General features: G+C 41.0%; 2 protein-coding genes and 1 long non-coding RNA gene across 16 annotated transcripts in view; 1 reads left to right on the top strand and 2 right to left on the bottom strand.

Annotated features, from left to right (window-relative positions):
• ARL5A (ARF like GTPase 5A) overlaps nt 1-9357 on the bottom strand; it is a 29604-nt gene extending 20247 nt beyond the window's left edge. For all 5 annotated transcript variants that reach the window (XR_016230856.1, XR_016230857.1, XM_008258581.5 and 2 more), the window contains exon 1: nt 9072-9357. Coding sequence is in view for 3 of the 5 variants with exons in the window: in XM_008258581.5 (XP_008256803.1) it covers nt 9072-9117 (46 nt within the window). In the remaining 2 variants the exon portion in view is untranslated. The remainder of the gene's footprint in view (nt 1-9071) is intronic.
• Nucleotides 9358-9549: 192 nt separating this feature from the next.
• On the top strand, nt 9550-10112 carry LOC149127423 (uncharacterized). The gene is made up of 2 exons (XR_016230858.1): nt 9550-9680; nt 9822-10112. It is a non-coding gene; the product is annotated as an uncharacterized LOC149127423 (long non-coding RNA).
• A 4464-nt stretch (nt 10113-14576) lies between these two features.
• CACNB4 (calcium voltage-gated channel auxiliary subunit beta 4) overlaps nt 14577-22760 on the bottom strand; it is a 290150-nt gene continuing 281966 nt past the window's right edge. For all 10 annotated transcript variants that reach the window (XM_051848622.3, XM_051848623.3, XM_089328315.1 and 7 more), the window contains one exon: nt 14577-21101. In XM_051848622.3, coding sequence (XP_051704582.1) covers nt 20841-21101 — 261 coding nt within the window. In that variant the 3' untranslated portion in view covers nt 14577-20840. The remainder of the gene's footprint in view (nt 21102-22760) is intronic.

Below are 22760 nucleotides of genomic sequence, written 5' to 3'. Positions count from 1 at the left end.
GAGGCAGAGACACAGAGAGAGGTCTTCCCTTTGCTGGTTCACTCCCTAGATAGCCGCAACGGCCGGAGCTGCACCAATCTGAAGCCAGGAGCTTCTTTTGGGCCTCCCACATGGATGCAGGGGCCCAAGGACTTGGACCATCTTCTACTGCTTTCCTAGGCCACAGCAGAGAGCTAGACTGAAGAGGAGCAGCCGGGACTAGAAGCCAGTGCCCATATGGGATACCGGCGTTTCAGGCCAGAGCTTTAACCCGCTGCACCACAGCGCCGGCCCCCTAGCCTTTTTTTTTTTTTTTTTTAAAGATTTATTTATTTATTTGAGAGTTAGAGTTACAGAGAGAGGGATAAACAGAGAGGTCTTCCATCCACTAGTTCACTCTCCAAATGGCCACAACAGCCAAAGCTGGGCTGAAACAAAGCCAAGAGCTTCTGGAGCTTCATATGGATGCAAGGGCCCAAATACTTGGGCCATCTTCCACTGTTTTCCCAGGCCATTAGCTGAGGGCTGGATTGGAAGTGGAACAGCTGGGACTCAAATGGGCACCCATTTGGGATGCTGGCACCACCAGCAGAGGCTTAACCTACTAAGCCACAGTGCCGGCCCCTGCCCAGCCCCTTAAAGTAACAGATTTAAAGGTAAATAATCCTTCTCTGGTTTTAGCATAGGTGGCTTTTTTTTTTAAAGAACTTCTTTTTTTTATTTGACAGATAGAGTTAGACAGTGTGAGAGAGACAGAGAGAAAGGTCTTTCTTCCGTTGGTTCACCCCCCAAATGGCTGCTACGGCTGGCGCGCTGCACTGATCCGAAGCCAGGACCCAGGTGCTTCTTCCTCGTCTCCCATGTGGGTGCAGGGGCCCAAGCAGCTGAGCTATCCTCCATTACCTTCCCGGGCCACAGCAAAGAGCTGGACTGGAAGAGGAGCAACCGGGACTAGAACCCGGCGCCCATATGGGATGCCGGCGCCACAGGCAGAGGATTAACCAAATGAGCCACGCACCGGCCCCAGCATAGGTGTTTATAAAGTAGTCTCCTGGGGCCAGCATTGTGGCACATTTGATTAGGTTGCCACCTATGATGCCAGCATGCCACAGGAGCACTGGATGTTCCCAGCTGCTCCACTTCTGATCCAGCTTGCTACTAATGTGCCTAGGAAAGCAGAAGATGGCCCACGTGACTGGGCTTGTCACCCATGGGAGACACAGAGTCCTGGTCTTCACAGCCATTTGGGGATGAAGCAGCAGATGGAATCTCTCTTCCTCTCTCTGTAACACTGCCTTTCAATAAATCTTAATAAAATAAAATAAATAACATGGCCATGGCCCTAGGACTTAGCTGATTCCAAACCTACTGCCTTTCTTAGCAATTAGGCAAAAAATACTACAAGAAGACTATGACATCGGCCAAAAGCTGAACATTATAACCAAGATCAAACTGCTCTGAAAAAAACTTCTGTGCAACACAGACACTGAGATAAAGCAGGCAGAAGGCTTAGACCATACTTCATCTTCTCACAATACAAGTTGGTGGCCTGCTAAGGGAATGATGAAACTAACAGTCTGAAGATGCATCATCTTTTATAGCCAATGTAAAGATGGACTAGAAAATCAATAAGCTGAGGGGCTGGCGCTGTGGCGCAGAGGGTTAACGCCCTGGCCTGAAGTGCCGGCATCCCCTATGGGCACTGGTTTAAGACCCAGCTGCTCCACTTCCAAGCCAGCTCTCTGCTATGGCCTGGGAAAGCAGTAGAAGATGGTCCAAGTACTTGGGTCCCTGCACCCGTGTGGGAGACCCAGAAGAAGCTCCTGGCTCCTGGCTTTGGATTGGCACAGCTCCAGCCATTGCAGCCATCTGGGGAGTGAACCAGCGGATGGAAGACCTCTTTTTCTCTCTGCCCCTCCTTCTCTGTGTAACTCTTTCAAGAAAATAAATACATCTTTTTAAAAAAAGAAAATGCATAAATATGCAAACATATCTCCAAACTCTTAAAAGATAAAACAGGGGCCAGCACTGTGACACAGCAGGTAAAGCCGTCGCCTGCAATGCCAGCATCCCATATGGGCACCGGTTTGAGTCTTGGCTACTCCACTTCCAAACCAGCTCTCTGCTGTGGCCAGCAAAAGCAGTATTAGATAGTCCAAATCTTTGGCCCCTGCACCCACATGGGAGGCTCAGAATAAGCTACTGGCTCCTGACTTCGCATCAGCACAGCTCCAGCTGTTGCAGCTGATGGAGAGTTGCAGCAGATGGAAGACCTCTCTCTCTCTCTGCCTCTCCTTCCCTCTCTGTTTAACTGACTTTCAAATAAATAAATAAATAAATCTATAAAAAGAAACACAAAGCAGATTTCTTAAGTCAATCAAGAGAATGTAAACTAACATATCTGAACATATGAGGTTTAAAAAATGGTTAAAATATTTTTAAAAGAAAAAACAAGAAATGTCAATCAAACGTGACCAAATCTAGTAAGTATCCAAGGAGCCATAAGCCCTACAGAGCAATCTAAGATCTCTGATGGGCCATTCCAACAAAAAATCCATGATCCAGACATTTTTTACCTCCTCACTCTGCCAAACACCAACAAGCCACATATCTTACTATCATCTATCCATTCCATTACGAAACCCATTGCTCTCTTAGGTTTTTATGATCTTAAAAAAAAATTATTTATTTAAAAATCAGAATTAGAGAGACAGACAGAGAGCTTCCATCCACTGGCTCACTGGTTCACTCCCCAGATGGCCACAATGGCCAGGGCTGGGCCAGGCCAAAGCCAGGAGCTTCATCTGAGTCTTCCAAGTGGATGGCAGGAGCCCAAACACTTGGGCCATCTTCTGCTGCTTTCCCAGACCAATAGCAGGGAGCAGAACAGGATGTAGAGCAGCCAGGAAACAAACTGGTGCCCATATGGGATGCCAGCATCACAGGTTGCAGCTTTACCCACCATAGCACAATACCAGGCCCTTTTGTGCTGTATATATACTAATAAAGCACCAGTGACTATTTTTAATAGCATCCTAAATCTAAGATACAGCATATGCATCATAAGATCTATAAAATTACATTGCAATTGTGTTATGAACTCAAAAAGAATGTGCCGACTTAATAGTGACTAACTAGTTTATACCCAACGAACATTCTTAATACTAAATTAACTTCCTTGAACATCCTTAGGTTCTTTCACCACTCCAGCCTTTTCTTCTCATTACCAAGATGAAAGAACATTCTATATAAGAAATTTTCACTCAAAGAGTGATAAGGCATTTGCAAACAAATTTTTTTAAGATTTTTTTTTATTTGAGACATCGAGTTAGGGAGAGAGAAAGGTCTTCTATCCGCTGGTTCACTCCCCAAATGGCCGCAACAGCCAGAGCTGTGCTGATCTGAAGCCAGGAGCTTCTTCTCTTCTGGTCTCCCATGTAGGTGCAGGGGGCCAAGCACTTGGGCCATCTTCGAGGCTAGAATGGCACCCATAGGGGATGCCGGCGCCACAAGTGGATGCTTAGCCCACTACACCACAATGCCAGCCCCAAAACAAAAATTTTACAGAGCCAAAAATACAATATGTACACTAAGAGACAATGTTATTACGGACAAACGTGACAGGCATTTGGCCTAGAGGTTAAGGTGCTTGTACACTGTACTGGAGCACCTGGATTCACAGTCCAGCTCTGGCTTCTACCTCCAGCTTCCTGCTAATGTAGAAACTGAGAGGCAGCAGCTGTCTGAAGTGACTGGGTCCCCACCACGCACATGGGAGACCTAGACTGAGTTCCTGGTTCCCAGATGAGGCCTGGCCCAGCCATTCGGCAGGGTGATTCAGTTTGGGCAAGGATGTGCGCACACACTCTCACTTGCTCAAGTAAGTTTAAAAGAGAAACAAAACACAACTTTCAGCCACTCTAGGTAGTCGATTCACGTGAACCCTCACAAATTTACTGCTTGGTATGATTTTTCTTTTAAATATCTACGTTACAGCATTTCTGCACTTTTGTAGATAAGCCAAAATAACTATACACTGTTGATACTTACATGAAATTTTGAGTTACCATGGAGACTTGAGTTTACCAACCAATATTTTACAGTTTTGTTGTGAAAAATGCTTCTTCATTTTCCAAGTTTCCCTTCTCTTTCACTTCCTTTTGACACATTTAGGAAGGCTATCAGTTCCACTCACTGCCATTTCTACAATATACAGACACTTCAAAAAGTTCATGGAACATAAAATTAAAACACAGGTTTTTCATAACATGCATTTTCATGAACCTTTTGAAGACCCCTCATATGTATGGATTTCAGAATGTCTGCAACAAAATAATCTTTTAATTCCATTTTGCACAAACTTTTTGAAGTATCCCTCCAACAAGTTAGTGAGTCAAGGGGAAAATGCAGAGTAATTATCACTCTGGAGACCTTCTAGCTCTGTGAATCCTACAAAATCAGGAAATACAAATGCAAGGCAAATAAACTGGGCATCCTTCTGATTCTCACTGTCATCTCATGCCTTAACTGTCCTTGAGCCCTATTTGTTTTATGTGACTTAGAGCAAAAAAAAAAAAAAAATCCATTTGTCATGTACACCATGGCTTTCTCGGCTTATAGCACAGAGCTTGGAATAAGGAATGTGCTTAATAAAAACAAAGTATGTTTCACTGAATGAATAAATTAAAATGACCTGAAAAGATGTAAAGGTTAGGAGGGTGATATCTGAACAAGTCACTTTGTATTAAAAACTCAACATACAAAATTTAAAAGTATCAACAATAAAAAATAAAGTTGGAAAACAGATTTACTATTTCTAGCAACAGTAATGAATTTGTAGGAAAAAAAGCCAAGCTTTTCTTGTGCATTAAAGAGAAGAAAAGCCCTTTCTTCCTGCAATGCTCCTCCAGGGCTATCTACTGACAAAGTTTACCATTGCGCCAGCTCACAAAAGAAAATATTTAAAGAACCCATGTCCACTTCCACAGGCATGCACAAATGGTTTATTTGGAACTAAGAGGCAATAAATTGACAACTGGCACAGCCCACTCCACTGGTACTTAGTTTCCATATGTACTCTTTTGTAAGTTTGACTTCTCACACAATGAAAGAACAAGGGAAGCAAAGGTGCCTCTGAGCACCAGTTTCCTGCAGCCTGGACAGCTTCTCTAGCACTCATTCATAACTTGTAATTCTTTTCTAACAAACAATCAGACGAGCAATAAAAGGCTATCAATGGAGAATTCCACAACTTCCTTCACAGCTCAGTTCACAAAGTTCCTCCTCTTATCTAACATGAATTTTTATATTCAAGATAAAAGGTTTGTGAATATTTTAAAAGCACTAGCCCTAGAAAACCTTGGCTGAAATCCTAGGCCTAGGCTGGTGCCATGGCTCACTAGGCTAATGCTCCACCTGCGGCGCCGGCACCCAGGGTTCTAGTCCCAGTCGGGGCGCCAGATTCTGTCCCAGCTGCTCCTCTTCCAGTCCAGCTCTCTGCTGTGGCCCGGGAAGGCAATGGAGGATGGCCTGGATGCTTGGGCCCTGCACCCACATGGGAGACCAGAAGGAAGCACCTGGCTCCTGCCTTCGGATCAGTGCAGTGGCCATAGCAGCCATTTGGGGGGTAAACCAACGGAAGGAAGACCTTTCTCTCTGTCTCTAACTCTGCCTGTCAAAAAAAAAAAAAAAAAATCCCATGCATATCACTTTTAATAACAGTGCTCTAACCAAGTTACCTAAAAGACTATCTCATAGAAAAATCGTTGTGATGAGTAAATCGACTAAGTGAAGACTACATCAGCCAACCAGAATCAAACAGTTAGAACCTAACCTTGCACAGGCCAAGAAAGTATGAATTGTTATTATTTTATTTGGAAGGATGGAGTTTATTTTCTTTCTCCCCACACTACCATGAAAGCTCCATGAAGCCAAAGGGATTTGTCTGTTTTGTTTTCCACCTTACCCACAACATCTAGAATATACCCCGGCCTAAACAAGTGCTCAAAAATACCTGTTTAGTAAAAAATAATCCACTGATCACAAGCTCTTCTGTATAAAAAAATCTTTTAGAGTCCTGAAGTTATAAGGATTTATAGTTTGGCAACTGAGAAGCAGAAGGGGAATAACGATATCAATCTCTTCTCTAAGATCAATCACCAGCACACACTCCTTCGGTGTGATAACTTGCCCGATGTTGGCGTATACCACTTTAATGGCCTGAGGGACTCACTCCACTGGAGCCCTCGTTTCCTTTTCTCAGGGGAGATAACTACTTCACAAGATTGCTAAAATATTTCTTATTAAAGAAGATAATGGAAATGACAGAATCTAAGCTTATGCTCTACTGAATTCAAGTATCACTCATACATAACCTCTAGTTTTTCTTGTTCAAACACAATGCAATTAGCTTTCACTGTGCATTCAACTCAAGCTTTAATGAAAAAGCTGTTCTTCTCAAGGAGCTTTAGAAAGAATACAGGGGCTGGTGCTGTGGCTCAGTGGGTTAATGCCCTGGCCTGAAGTGCCGGCATCCCATTTGGGCGCCGGTTCAAGACCCGGACGCTCCACTTCCAACCCAGCTCTCTGCTATGGCCTGGGAAAGCAGTACAACCTGGCCCAAGTCCTTGGGACCCTGCACCCGTGTGGAGACCTGGAAGCTCCTGGCTTCGGACTGACATAGCTGCGGCAATTGGGGCCAACTGGGAAGTGAACTACCGGATGGAAGACCTCTCTTTCTGTGTAACTCTTTTTCTTTTTTTTTTTTTTTAACTCTTTCAAATAAATAAATAAATCTTAAAAAACAAAAAAGAAAGAGATATAGTCCATTTTATCAACATGGAGAATTCTATAATCTTTCAAAACCTTCTTCGCAGGAATTTCCATGGAAAGAATAGAGGACTGTGTTCTATAAATAAATAAAGTATCTAAGATACATCAAACTTACATACATCCAATCTAACACAGAACAAAAAGACCAACAAGCATCTGGCAGTAGAGTGGATGGCAAATATTGTGAAAGGTAACTAACTCTACAGATAAGACAACTGCCATCATTTAGTAGATTCACATTGTTGTCCTACTGACAGTTAAGCGTCTAGATCTTGGCTTCATTGATTCCTCTAATTATTTACTTTCCAACATTAAATAAATGTCCAGCCAGAACAACTATAAATGCAGGCTAAAAGGGCAGCACTATCAGTGACCTGCAGGGGGACTAACACACACATCCTATTACCTACAACTGGCAAGTGGCTACAGGCAGGGCTCAAATTCATTCCTAAACTTCAAGAACAAATAATTTTACCATTGATGCAAAATAGAATGTGGAGATAACTATTTTTCTGGTAGTACTAGAGCTGGATTATCAAAGTCTCCTCAAATCTCACAGCAGAGATGAAATTTTAGCTTCACTAAAAACAATGAATACAAAATTGCTCTATGTCAAAAATGAGAATACATCTATCTGTTATGGGCACCACCAATCAGTCTTATAGCAACCTAAGTTTTAGTACTTGAAACCTAGAGACTCAGTTTTCAAGATCTGCAGGCTCCACAATCCCTGGTGGTCTAGGAAAAAACATCTAGAACCAGAGATCCGATGTGACTGGTTCCCACCCCCCTCTCCGAAAATAAACAGCCAGTTAGGGACAGTGCTGATCAGAACTGTTTTCTCCACTTTTGAAATCACTCCCCAACCCAACAACAACAAAAAATCATTTCAAATACCACCTTCCCGTTTAGTATCACTCGATCTACACTAAAAGGTGGATCTACACTTAAAGGTACAGTACGGATCACAAGTTCCCCTTCTGCCCCCTAACCATTACCTGCCTACAGAAGCCCGGTTCACATGGAGGAGGAGGTGGGGGCAGGGGGTACAATATGAGGGCACTTCGCAAAGTCCAGGGAAACGCGGGAACAGAAAGCATGAGTTTATCTGGATTCAAAGTTTTTTCCCATAATATACGGAAAATCCCTATTACAAAAAACTATGGATTGACTTAAAAACACATTTTGGCACCAAGATAAATTCATACTTTTAATTCCATTCCCACGAACTTGTTTCCTCATTAAGTCTTTATTAGAAAACCTGTGAGATGTGACACCACCAGGAGATTATACAACAGGAAAACATAAACTAAGTTACTGACAGCAGGAATAATTGAATCACCCGACTTGAGTTAAAAGGAAACAAAAGTACAACACTACCCTGTTCCTAACTCTTGGCTTTTTGTTAAAATTGTACCTTTCCCCAGTTTTACACACTCATTTTCTAACAAACTTTCACAAACCAGCTGTGTATTTCATGGCAATGTATGCGCTTAGATGAACTCAGGCATCCCAGATGAGAATAAACTCTATACTCTGTAACTTGCTAGTTACCTGTCCCTAACAAATGTTTCGGATGGCACGGTTTATAAAGCTTTCGGTGAAGTCCTTTACCACCTTTAACCCAGCAGCAGCAACAATAACAAACCCCCTCATTAAATAACCCACACAAGTAGGGAAACATCTGCAGCCTAACCCCGAAGACAGATATCAATAAGGCAAATGCAGAGACCTGTCTCCATGCAGGAGACACCGGAGTCTCCTCCCGCCCCAAAAAGAGCGGTGGGGGTGGAGGGAAGGCTCCTAAGCCTCAAGTGCACTGCACGAGTCCAGAGCGACCACACACGCTCTCCGCATTCTGCAACGCTGGGCCGCTCGCTGGGCGGCCGCGGCCGTAACCCGCAGCACCCTTCAACCCAGAAGACCCCTGCGTTGCTCCGTGGTGTCCAAACCCGACTGCGGGCCCAAGAGCGGGCTGAAAGGCCAGGCCGCGGCCACTCTCCGCGTTGGGCAGGCAACCACCTTTCCCACTCCCAATCGAAATCGGAGTAATGGGTGTACTGCGGAATGGACTTCCTGGGAAGGTCCCTTAAGACAAAGGGCTGCGAATCGGGAACTTGGCCCTAGCTCGCGAGCCGGCCGGCGGTCCCGGGTCCGCACCCGCGCGGCCCGCACTCCGGAAGTATTCGGAGACCCCCACCCTCCCGCCCCAGACTGACTCTCCCCCCCTCAGCCGCCCGCCCGCGGCCTGAGCCCCTCACCCTGGTGATTGAACAGTCTCCATATCCTGGTGAAGAGAATTCCCATTCTCGGGCAGCGGACCCCCTCCAGCCGCCCGGCCGCCTGGCCTCCCCGGGCTCAGGCGGAGGGGCAGAGAGACGCGCTGGAGCCTCCGCCTCTGCTTCTGCTGCTCCCGCGCTGGTCGCCGGCCCGCTTCCAGGGAACCGGAGGGAGGCCGAAGCCCAGGCCGTCCTGTAGCGCACGAGGCCCCGCCGCTGCCGCCGCGGCACTCGCCTGGCTCGCGGACATCGCCGCCGCGTTGTCTGCGACGAGCCTCGCGGGCCACCGTCCTCCCCCAGCTCCTCTCCGGCGGCTGCGGTGGCGGGGACCACGCGGGCGGGGGAGGTGAGGGGGCGGGGCCGGCGAGGCGGGAATGCGCATGCGCGCGGCCGGAAGGGGGTCTGAGGGGGCGGGGTCTGGGGAAGGCAGCTGTCTGGCTCCACCTTATTTACGTAACGAGGCGGCTGTGTGAAGGTGTTGGAGTTGAGGCTGTGCCGGTTGCGGTTGGGGTGGGTGACTTTGGTCTGCTTGCTGTTGGATCTCCGCGGCGTCTTTATGTTTTCCCTAAATTTCCTCCCTAGACGCATAATGTAAGTGTGTAATTTATATAATAAATTCCTAGCCCTTCCCACACGCTAGAGCAGAAGTCCCATGTTTTGGCCCTCCACGACATGATGTTCCCCCAAGGGGCTTTGAGGGAATCATAAGCTTGTTCTGTTTCCATCCTCTAGCCCAGCTGAAGTCACCGAGTCGTCTTATGGCCGTCTTTGAGCCTTGGAGTCCTACTCTCTCCAATCTCAGGTCCGTTTGCCCAAAGCGATCATTTTGATGAAGTCACTCTGGTTAAAAACATTGTGTGGGCAGCAAAGCTGAGAAGAGTCTTGTTTCCTTTTAACAGTCGGTCAAGTGCTGGCTCTGCTCTTCTAGTCTGTACTCTGAACAGCTATGTCCTCTGCTGTGCAAGGACTAGGTCCACCCTCCACTGTGGGGTGTTGAAAAGTAAAATGTAAGTGAATCATGAGGTCACTTCCTGTCGGCGTTTTTAATCCCCTGTGTTTTTTCCAGCTGGCCAAGTTACTAAACCCCTCCAGGCCTCAGTGTTCACATAGGGAATAAACAGTGTTGATCTCTGAGGCCTTGCTTTGATTCTAGGTTAGCTGATGACTATGAAAATTAGTCTCAACTAATTTGGAGGCGAGAGGTGGGGAAAAAGCAAAACCAGCAATAACTCCAGCCCCTTGTATTCTCTATAACTTTGGTAAAACGGAAGAGAAGGAAGAGTAGGAGGGGAGTTGTAAAAGGCGTTTGAACTGCATTGTGCCCTTTATTTCCAACAGCTGAATGCAATTAAATACAATCAACTACACCTTTTCACCTCAGTGCTGTTAGCTCTACCTCATCACCTCAATATACAGAAAAGTAATTTATTGGGGCTTATCGTTAAAAGGACAAATTTTACAGGAGACATACACCAAGGAAGGGAAAGAAAATAACTATAATAACCCACTGTAAAGATTATCATGTCTGGGTTTACTTAATGAAGTGCTATAGGCTCTTTAGAAATACAATATTGTTTGCATAACCAATTTGTACTCTTTCATAGTTCTGTTCTTGCACAGTGTAGGTCATGTTTTGGCTGGTCTAAGGCATTTTGCAAACTCCCACACATCTCTATAGATTTATTAAATCTATAGACATAGATATGTCAGATCCATCAAGTTGTGAAATTAGGACCTCATATTTTGTAATCTACATTAAGGAGTTTGTCCTCGATTATTTTCTAAGTGTCTCTCAGGAAAAAAAATCTTCATTTGCCTTTCCAATACATTCTTGCCCAACTATACCACCTGTAGGTACAATAAAAATTTGGAACTACTGTAGAATTAATTGGGAATCTTGTTCACTGGTGGGAAGCTATTTGTGAAAACAGATTTCATCTGAGACCTTTTAAAGAGGGATTTATCCATAAGTATCGAGAATGCAAAATGTCATTGCAGAGGCTTCTTCCGGTTTTGAGAGTAGAGTTGACTGGATTTACTGTCCTATCATTAACAAACAGAAAACTGGATAAAATATAGGAAAGAACTGCTTTCAGATATTGGAAAACACATAGCACCAAACCGTGATCCCTCACAAAAGGGAGACAAGCGCGCTCATCTTCGCCTGGGCTTTCTGCCTGGAAGCAGTTCCTGGCCGACGACAGAGGCAGCGCAAACCCAAGGAAGAGTCTGCAGTCTCCAAGGGCTGCAGACACAGATCAGTGTTCCTGAGATCAAGGTGGCCAGGAGCTTGTGAAGCAGAGTACCTGAAAGTAGGGAGCTACACAGAGAAAAGGTCTGGAAACCAGCACAGGGGTCTGTTGCGTCTTTGGGTGCATGTGAATCTGTCCTTGTATCCAGTGAAAAATCCCAGGAGGCTGGCCAATAACAATTTTAAGGAAAAAAAGCCAGTACCAGGAAGCTGTAAAACAAGAAATTCCCAGATGTGACAGAGGACCAGGGAATCTCTTGAATTCCTTCCAGTCAGCATGAGGAGGGCTCACTGAATAGGTGTCTTTAGTAGAAACCCCAGAGACCTTGCACGAGGAGCTAAATTAACCTTGAATGAGCCTTCCACTAAACCAACCTTAAGGATATTTAAAACCTTCAAAAGGCCATACTAATCCACAAAGCTTGACAAAACAGGTCCACCATTTTTTTTAACACATAGGAATATATTTTACTGAAACAAAAGCTTAATCAACATTTTTTTTTACCTAGAAACCTTTTATTTAAGGTATATAAACACGCATTTCATATATACAAATTTACGAACATAGTGATTCTTCCCACCTTAATTACACTCAGGTCCACCATTTTTTAAAGAATTAACTTGTAAGTCATCGATGTAGTGAAATTCACATCTAAATTCCACACACACACACAAAATTGCTTGACATCCAAGGAAATGGAAAAATGTCACCTGTAATGAAAAAAATCATTCTACAGGGAGAGATCCAGGCACAGGGAAGTTAAGAGATTGCCTTAAACTCATGGTTAGTTATTCCTGGATCTAGGTTTTGAATCCAGGGGAAGGTGAGGTCTACATTGTAACCACTATGCTCATCTGTTATGTTGTATGAGGGGACAAATAACATGTTTCTCCCTACCATCCATTTTGTTAGAGAAAATGTGTGATAATGAGACAGGTGGCTTCAAGCACTGGCTGGCTGATGTGCTGATGGTGAGATACTGTAATTCTGCCAGTTGGGAGTTTCAGATTGTAGGTTGAAACACTTTGATAGTTGGGGCAGTTTCAGATAATACCCCTCAAATTACGGAGAAGTTTTCGGTCAACAGTGATTGAATTCCAGGCATTCTTTTATACTCTTCAGATGACTACCTCGATTAAAAGCATGTAAAACATTCATTTTTAAATGAAAGTACTTTAGAGAGAAAAGTTACAGTAAGCTTTGGTTTCCTCACTTGTAGTGGGGTCTAATAACCCACACCCTATCGGCTTTGCAGGATGGTCAGATAGATTAAATATGCTAATGTTTGTGAAATAACTTGACTGGAATAAATCACTTTGTAATTTTAATGCTGTGATAATAAACAACTTACCACATATTTCTTCTGAATGTCTGTACAGTGCAATGAGAGAAAAATCAAATTTCAATCAAATCATAGCATAAACAACTGACTCTTGAATACAGGAAGTGTCAATGTCATAAGCTATATCCAATTTGTGGAATTCGTACTGTACAGGATAGCTTTGGAAACCAGATAACTGCCACAGTAAAGCAACCATTTATAGGTTACTTTGTGAATAAGGGTCACCTAGTATCTTTTTCTCTATTGTATTCAATTCTATTTCACACATGAATCCTAATACAGTGTGTGAGAGTCCTTCAAAAACATAATGGAGGGGCTGGTGCTGTGGTGTAGCAGGTAAAGCCACCGCCTGCAGTACCCACATCCCATATGAGCTCCGGTTCTAGTCCCGGCTGCTCCACTTCTGATCCAGCTCTCTGCTATGTCCTGGGAAAGAGGTGGAAGAGGCCTAAGTCCTTGGGCCTCTGCACCCACGTGGGAGACCCGGAAGAAGCTCCTGGCTCCTGGCTTCAAATAGGCAAAGCTCCAGCCATTGTGGCCAATTGGGGAGTGAACCAACAGATGGAAGACCTCTCTTTCTCTCTCTTTCTCTCTCTCTGCCTTTCCTTCTCTCTCTGTGTAACTGACTTTCAAATCAATAAATAAATCTTTAAAACAAAATATAGTGGAAAATGGAATCAACAGATAAATTCAAGTGCAAAAATGTGAAATTAATGCAAACAAGGAGTTTTAAAATAGTTCTTGAAAAATTCATATTATGAAAAATCTGCATGGATCTCTTTTTTTATGTTAAAATAAACACGTATTTTTTTTTTTTTTTGACAGGCAGAATTACAGATAGTGAGAGAGACAGAGAGAAAGGTCTTCCTTCCATTGATTTACTCCCCAAATGGCCGCCATGGCCGCCGCTGCGCCAATCCAAAGCCAGGAGCCAGGTGCTTGCTCCTGGTCTCCCATGTGGGTGCAGGGGCCCAAGCACTTGGGCCATCCTCCACTGCCCTCCCAGGCCACAGCAGAAAGCTGGACTGGAAGAGGAGCAACTGGGACTAGAACCCGGCACCCATATGGGATGCCAGCACCGCAGGCAGAGGATTAACCAAGTGAGCCACGGCGCTAGCCCCAAACAGGAGTGGACAGTGAGAGAGAGACAGAGAGAAAGGTCTTCCTTTTTGCCGTTGGTTCACCCTCCAATGGCCGCCACGACTGGTGCGCTGCGGCCGGCTCACCGCGCTGATCCGAAGGCAGGAGCCAGGTGCTTATCCTGGTCTCCCATGTGGGTGCAGGGCCCAAGGACTTGGGCCATCCTCCACTGCACTCCCAGGTCACAGCAGAGAGCTGGCCTGGAAGAGAGGCAACCGGGACTAGAACCCTGTGTGCCGGCGTCGCTAGGTGAAGGATTAGCTTATTGAGCCGTGGCGCAGGCCAAACACGTATCTTTTAATATCATTTTCCCATGAAGGTCTTGAAGTATCCTCATATATCTTTTTTTTTTTTTTAAAGATTTTATTTATTTATTTGAAAGGTAGAGTTACAGACAGGGAGAAGGAGAAACAGGGAGAAAGGTCTTCCTTCCACAAAGGATTAATCTACTGCGCCACAGCACTGGCCCCTGCCCCATGTATCTTAATATATTATATATTCTATTTGTGTATGACATGACTGCACTTACAAATTCTTTCCTAATACAGCAATTCTTTTGTGATTGCTCATGGCACCTACCAGAGTATTCAGGAAATAGTCATTTCTTTGAAACTTTTGTGGTTTTTTTTTTTTTTTGAGGGTAAATGTCTACTTTTTTTTTTCCTGTAAGAGTTATAAAGGATGTTGTCTACTGATTTCCAGTATTTCTTCAATGTATCTCTAGAATAATATAAAGGAAAGATATAATGCTGGTTTCAATGTTTTTTTTTTCATTTATTATAGAAAAGAAAAAAATTAATGCAGTTGTTTTGTACACATTTAAATTCCATAAAACAAATCCATAGAAATTAGGATACTGTATGCATGCACTTTGCATTTTGTTAAATGTCTTTGTTCACAAAAATAACACCACATTTTTTTCCTTTAAAGCCACTAAAGCAGAGGGAGAACAAAACATGCAGCACTGTACACATTTGCATAGTATATTTCACCCAGCATGCCTTGTTGAATGCTACACATACCTACATAAGAAAAACAAAAGGGGACAAATTATCAAAATAAATAACTAAAATTTAAAGAACGGAAGAAATTGACAAAGACCATTTTTCCCCACTTTGTGGCTGGAAATAGAACAATAGCCTGGGATACAAACAGCCCTCAGAAATAGTCGGGAAAATCTCTTTACATCATTTTGCCGAGTTTATTTTTAGCATGTTTTATATTAAAAAGTTTGTGAATTTTTTATTCCCTCCCACCATCCCTTCAAAAACACTGTTGATGGTTCTTTAAACTTATATTTCAAAATAGTATATAGTTTAAAACAATTGAAAGAATCCTAGCTGATTTTTTATTGTTGGGACGCCTTTATTGATCATTCTGACTTGAGGCTGTGAAAAATATAAAAAATTTCAAGCATGTCCAATACTCAGAAGAGCCCTACGAGCTCACTTGCTGTGATGTTTTCTAGTTGTTATTGAAGGAGAGTAACAGAAAATATAGTATGAATCTGATCACAAAACAACATTTAATAACTTTTATGGAAAGGAATAAAATAAATTACATCCACAGATTGCAAGGCTATGAAATAAATTGCTGGAAATTTATCAAGCATCAAGTTAAAAAGATGGTAGATGAAATAAATCTGATAAAACCTAGAGCTAAATCTAAATACTTCTAAGAAATATGACTGCCAGATTTAACAGTGGATTTTGTTGTTGTAAGTTTGTGCTATAACAAATGTGCTTCTTTCTCCTTGATCTATTTTCATATTATTGGCAAAATATATACTTTGTATAATTTTGTACTGTACATATATATTTTTGCTACATTATTTTTCTACTGCTAATGCAGATTAGAAATAACAACATAGGTTTATTTTGGCAATAAAATGCTTTCCTTTTAATAACATCCCAGAAAATACTGTAAGGCATATGAAAAATAGTATGCAATAATATAGCATCAGTGATCCCGCATCTTTAATACATCCCTTTATGCATACAGAGTTCACACTGATTTCAGTTAAAAATGTGTGAAAGTGGCATGCAGTAGGGCGAGAGAAGCCCCTACGTAAATAGAGACGTAGCCATTTGTAGAGAAATTTAAGTGTTCAAAACATAACTGAGAACACTTACAAAGTGTTGAAATCTAGAGGCCAGTCATTTTTGGTTCTTAGAGGGTTCTCATTTTAACTCCTTATAATATTCAAATGAGGAAGAATCAATGAATTCCCCAAACCACTTTAAGTTCATTGGTAATATTTTCTACCATATTTCTGCAGACATTTTAAATCCATCAAAAGAAATCAAGTTTCATATGTGATGTGACTCCTCATCCCACTGCTGTTCACTTTTATTTACGTTTTTTCATGGCAAGTAGAAGTTACAGCCCTTACTAAAAATTATCCGATGAGATACTTTCTCATCATCTCCTAATATCCCTCAGTTACATGAAGTATTTGGGATTAACTAGATAGACATGGTTGCTATCAGAGGATGGATTTCACTTAAGACAGACTATTTTCATAAAAGCTCTAAAAAGTAATTTTTGAATGCTGTAGTTCTGTCCATATCAACCAGTTTTATTGTTTTGACTAACTTGATTGCTTAAATCAACAAGAAAAAAAAGTTAACCTTATTGTCTGACAGCTGTTGTATTTAGTTTTGATCATCACTATCATTTAAAAGGGGAGTACTTTTCTCTGTGTCTTGGACACAGCCTCAATAAGTAAGTTAGTGGCAGTTATGGTATGGACAGTATTTAAAGGTATGAGGAACTAATGAAATGGATTTTGATATATAATTTCCTATAAAGTTTGTATTCATGTAGTCATTCAAGGATGAGATTCATATAATGAAAATTATAAACCAACATGAAGCATTGTCATAGACAAAGGCAGAAATAGGAAAGGAATAAGGGATACATAAGCATTTATTGGAAACAATGACAGAAGTTTGTTCCAATTACATGGGAGTCCACAATAATGCATAGCCTTACCCAGTAAATGGCTAAGTCATGCTGTGGGTGTCCACGGGAGAAGTCAAGGACAACAAAATTTGAATCTGTAAACCAGCTGCGTTTTTACAAGTCTCTGGACCTACTCTGTTTTGGACTTAGAGCTATAAATTCTAACAAGCTACATGGAAAGGCAATTCCTTTGCAGTTTGTTTTGTTCCCTGTGATAACTTATTTGTTGAATTGATCTTGCTTTATGATAAACGGTGAACCAATTCAAAGAAAACTTCACCAGCGTGGAAGAAATGAAAGGAAGACAACATTTTGGAAAGAGATTATAATCTAAAGGGAAGGCATATTTGAACACTTTATGCAATTAGCTTTGCAGCAGGGTCAGCAGTAATAGTAATAAATTTCATTACTACTTATTGACAAGAGTTTTCCCTTTAAAGACAGATTGTCTTTTCTAGAGAAGAGGTAGTGTAAGTGTCAATATATAGGGCAACTTCTATAGTATTAGAATTTTTTTTAGCAAATATGAAAATAAACTTATATAACTAAGAAAATACACTAACATGCAAATTAAGATTGCCTAGAACATTCTTAAGTGACATCCTGGGTCTCAATATCATTTTGTGATATGTTCACTTAAAGAGTCAAATTTGCAAACCATCTTTTGGCATAATTTCCTTAGCTCACTCTCTTTCACTGCCCCCACTTCCTGTTGTGAATTTTAAGGCCCCCACACAAAAGACAAGTTCAAGTATGCAGGTATGAAAAGAAGTTAACATTCCAAAAATACATTTTGCAAACAACAATAATAATAAATAACAAATGAAAGGAAAAATAATTGTCTTGGAATTTGTTTCACATTTTTAAAAATTCATTTCATTAAGGACTGAATGCAGTGACTTGTATAGTTACAAAATTAAGACTCTTATTAAGAAAGAACATCATTCTAAATTAACAATTTCAACCTTCTTTCCAATAGAACTGTTTAAAGATAAGAGCAAATCATCAGTCACTTATAAGCACTGCTAAGTGTTGCTTTAAATATTGGTGTAAACAAGACACATTGTTTATTGTAATATTGGAGTCACATTATAGCCTTTAGAAGTAACATCATGATCGACAAATTCTTCCTTTTTCTAGGACTAGGTTTTACATTGGCATGTGAGTATACATGGTTAAATGTCTGCTCATTGGAATTACAGAATTCTGTGTGGTTTATACTACAAGTTAAAACAGCCTCAAAACGTTTTATGACTTGTTTCTTCCGCTTATAATCATTTGCTATTTAAAAAGAATTAAAAAAATATTTGTAGAATGCATACTTTCCAAAGGTACTTGGTATGCTTGGCGAAAATAAAACTTTCCATTTAATATATATCTGGATTTCACTACCATTTACACAATAAACTCTAAGGCTTAAAAAAAGGAAGATGTATATTTCTTACTCAGTCGGAGAAGATAAACTTATTACAGAATGGAGGGGAAAGAATATGCCAAATTAAAGTAAAATTTTAAACATATTCATCAAGAAAATATACATTATACCCTTTCCAAGATTATTAGCTTTTGAATAAGAATGCAAAGCAAAACAAGTATGGACACTCGATGGTAAGTGATAGGTCGGTTTTGTGCACAGATACTGAATGGGCCTCTGTCTTTACCAGCATGGCATGGAAGACTAGAAACAAGGCTTTGAGAGGCCTTTCGAAATAAGTGACTTTTTTAAAAAAAGTTGAAAGAAGTTGGTAATCTTGTTAACTAGGAAATATATGTAAATGCTGTTATAGCTACCTGCCATAAAATGTATATATCGTAAAGTATTTAAATGACCAAATTGCTAATGCTACTACAGAAAAAGCTGAACAGCTGTCTAGCCTAAATTTATACACCTTGGTGCACTCTTTGCAATTAAATACTTTAATGCACACAAACAAGAAACCAGTAAAGCATATAGAAAAATGTTTTGGCTAATGTTTTCTTTCTCATGCAAATATGTGCTATACATGTAATAAATATATTTTTGTTTGCTGGAAAATGCTCTTCTGTGTTCTAACAAAGTATTTAGTAATGGCAGGTTATATGTTTGTTTAAGTGTCTAATGGATACAGCTCTTTTAAATGTCTTAACTAAAAGTTCTGTTAGCTTCACTAGGTGACAAAAGAACCTCACAAGCCAGGTATCACATGTTAACTTTTAAAATTTACTGAGCCCATGTTTTGTAATTATATCAAATGTTTGAGATGTCTTACAGAATTATAGGCATCCTCATTATTAGCTAAACAGGTTCATGATGGGGTACACATGGTGAACACGAGGGGCAGGCACGTAGAGAGGTCATAAGGAGATTCAAGATATGGATAACTAACTAAAGAACATGGAACCAATCTTCATGGTCAGGGAAATTATTGAACTGGTGCATGCTTTGAGAGCCTAAGTATTGAAAGGCTTGGATGATAAAAATTATTTTTTGTTTTCAAAGTAGGCTCCAAGACATGTACCAGTAAAAACCAACTTTATGCTGGGTCCTACTGGGGTTTTAGAGAATGCATGCATGTAGAGACATTTATGTATTGTATAAAAGGGTCAATTGAAATCATTTCTTAAATCATAGTGAATCTAAGGCTTCCTTTGGAGACACAGGTCATCAATTCCATAATTAGAGCCATTGGGAAAACTGTGAAGACTTAGTAGGGGAAGACTCTCTAATGTTCATTAGAAATAAGGCAAATCAGTCTCCAAATTCTTTATAATCCTCTGCATTAAAATCTGTGATTTTATTAAACAAATATATTCTGAATCTATAAGTTTACTTTTTAATGCAAGATTTTCAATTGATCACTTGTTTTAATGTCTTTTAATTGGCCATTTTGTGAGAAGACAACTTTCAATATCAAAGTTACCTCCGGTAAAACAAAAGTCCTTCACATGATTTAAAGAATTTGGTGAAGGCCTAGCACATTCAGATAATCAAGACAGACACTGCAGGAAGCCATAGAAAGACACTCAATTGTGTTGGCGGGAAAGACTGACCCCATGTTTGTGTTAGGTGGGACAGATGACTTTCCACCTGGAGATGCTAGCTTTGCACTCAGGAGCGCATGGACCACATCCTTGCTCTCTGACTGCAGATTCCTGGATGCATGTAATTGTGCTTAGATTGATTAAAGGGGAAACAACACCCCATTTTCCATTTCATACAGAAAGCAATGCTTGGGCTTTTCTTTAGTATTCTCTCTCACTTAATCCTGACTAAATTTTTAAGTTTTTTTTTTTTTTTTTTTTTGCCAACTTCAAATGTGCTAACAGTACTGACTAAACAAAAAAGCAAAACACTCTGAATACAACAGCTGTGCCAGGAGAGAAATAAAAATATTAAAATCTGAGGAGACTACAATATATAATTTCTGCATTAAGATTTCTGAGATTTTTTTGGCACTATCAATACATTTGGTAGGTAAGTTTGAAAAGCCATCTGGCAACATTAACGTGTTAAAATGTTTATACATTCCAACATTAAGAATAATTTAGCTTCCAGCAAATAAATATCATACCTGGTTTTGGCTTCTATTGGCATTTTGATTTTTTTATTAATTATCCTTTTTTTTCAGATTTTTCAACTGATTGCAACATGCTCAAGTAGACTTTCTAGTCAATTCACCCAAATTCCAACAGGAATTGGTTTATAAATTGGTTCCAACTGGAACTGGTCATTTGGAATTTCCAGCATGGGAAATTATTATTTTATATGTGCCTTGATAAGTACCCTAAATTACAAATTGATGTGTCTAAATCTATGAAGAAAACAAAAGGTACTGTTATCATGTAAATGTTTCACTTAAAAATATCTATATGACTGGGCATCTAATATCCGTCTAGCATTAAGGGCATAATGTACATTTTGTTTGTTTGTTTTTGCCCCTTACTTAGCATCAAATGACAACAGCCCATAAGCACAGCAGTTCTGTGCTGGCTTGCCAAGGTAAGATGATTGAGTTATCCTAGCAGTGCTATGGCAGACTGTCAACAGATGAGTATGTTTTAGTTTCAGCAGACTCAGAGCCTGTGTCGAGAGTCATGGCTATATCCCCCAGGTGATCCTCGGTTCCGATGGGGTTTGTAAGCGTCCTGGTAGGAGTCGGGGTAATCTTCTTCCACAAGAGGGTAATGATCTCGGCTATGCTGGGAACTGGAAGACAATCGGTTCCTACTCTTCCGAGCCCTTTCATTGTGATAATTTTCATCAGAGGTCATTAGACTTCGTCTTTCAACCGGAGAGTTCTCTGTGGAGTGGTTGCTGTGCCTCATTCGCTGACTCTGGGAATATCAGATAGTTCATCGATTAACATCTGCTTCATCCATCTAAACATGTTAGTGTACGTACAGTAAGATCTGTACAATAAGATGCGAAATATCTGCTTTAATGGTGCATAAACGTCTGTTCAAAACACTGGCCTTATTTATTTGAGACACAGCGTGCAAAGATGCCAGAATATTGACGGTTTATGAATTTAATTACACAGTGCTGTTTGGGTCTACTTCTTACTAAATACGCAGAATTGAAAGTTAGCTATTGAATGGGACTTACTATATTTAGGAAGGCTTAATAATTCCACTTCTATTGCAAAGATGAGGATTATTTTACTGCTGGGAAGGAAGGTTCAGAATAGCACATATTATTTTATTCCTCACTTGAACTCAAAGAATTTTTCTTCTCCCAAAACTACATACTTTATTTTGATCTGGCTGAATGCTCCTTATATCGTTTAAAGATATTTTAATGAAATCGTTAATTGTGTCAACCATAAAGCGATGCATTTGTTTCTGCATCCTACATCAATGTGAGATTCCCAGCAATATTCTTGCCAAAGGAGCCTGCAGTGGCTATGAAGCCAGCTACCTGATGAGCCTATAAATCTCACTTCACCTGCACTGTCCTGCAAAAATAGTCTTCAGATAAAAACTAAATTCCCCAGATACCATGAACTGAAATCAGTATCTAAAGACATTTATTTGATGACTCAAGAAATGTTACTCAACACTTTCCTCACCGTGGGAAGACACGTATCTACACGTGACCTCCAGCTTAGGGAGTCACCTCACTTAAGGAACAGGATCTGGATGAAACACGGGCCCAGATACATCTCCAAACTGCGTTCAGCCTTACACAGAAGGAAACTCATTGGATGGATCACAGACCATGGCCTTAGCCTCAGCCAGGTTTCTAAACAACTGAGTGCTTATGGTTACCAGGAGAAAGAGGCCACAGGATAAAGGGCACCGCATTGACTCATGAGGGAAACTGGGAGAACCACTCCAGGTGGATGACTTAGGGAGGATGAGTCAACGTTTGTTGCATTCATATACAAAGTGCAGCATTGCATTTCTACCGATGTTACGAAAGCTTATTGCTTCACACATCCAATTCTCATCCCACAATGTACAGCTCAGAGCCAACCCTAATTAGTCAATCGAAATGTTATGCTCAGATTAGCATACAGGAACAGAAACAAGGCAAAAAATATTCCTGTACATATATACTATACATCACAATAATCCATCCCCCATGTTCATTTCCAGCTTCGAAGGCTAATCATTTATAAGGAATCTTTCCTGCTTACAAAGATGCAATTTTGTAGAGGAGTAATATGGTTATAATAGCATTTCAGAGAATGCCATTTATCTCAGAGTTAACTCTACATGATCTACAATTATGACGATCATTATAACCCATTAAAACAAAACTAGTCATGATGTAAGAGAGCTCGACTGACTACATGTCCTCAGTCAGCTGGGGGTTTGGACACATTCCAGCAGTGGCTTGATAAACAGTAAATAGTAATTTAATGTAGAAAGGCAAGATTCACTCTATCGTACTGCCTCTGGCTCCCGACATCTCATTCTCAGCAAAGGACACTCACCATAGCCATTGCCCAAGGTGGGTCCCTGCTCATTCCCAATAAAACTCAAGGCTCT

This window comes from Oryctolagus cuniculus, chromosome 3 (genome assembly GCF_051225735.1).
Source record: "Oryctolagus cuniculus isolate XC-2025 breed Fujian yellow rabbit chromosome 3, ASM5122573v1, whole genome shotgun sequence".
NCBI classification, from domain to species: domain Eukaryota; kingdom Metazoa; phylum Chordata; class Mammalia; order Lagomorpha; family Leporidae; genus Oryctolagus; species Oryctolagus cuniculus.
Note: the sequence above shows the minus strand (reverse complement) of the source record. Positions and strands in the feature narration are given on the sequence as shown.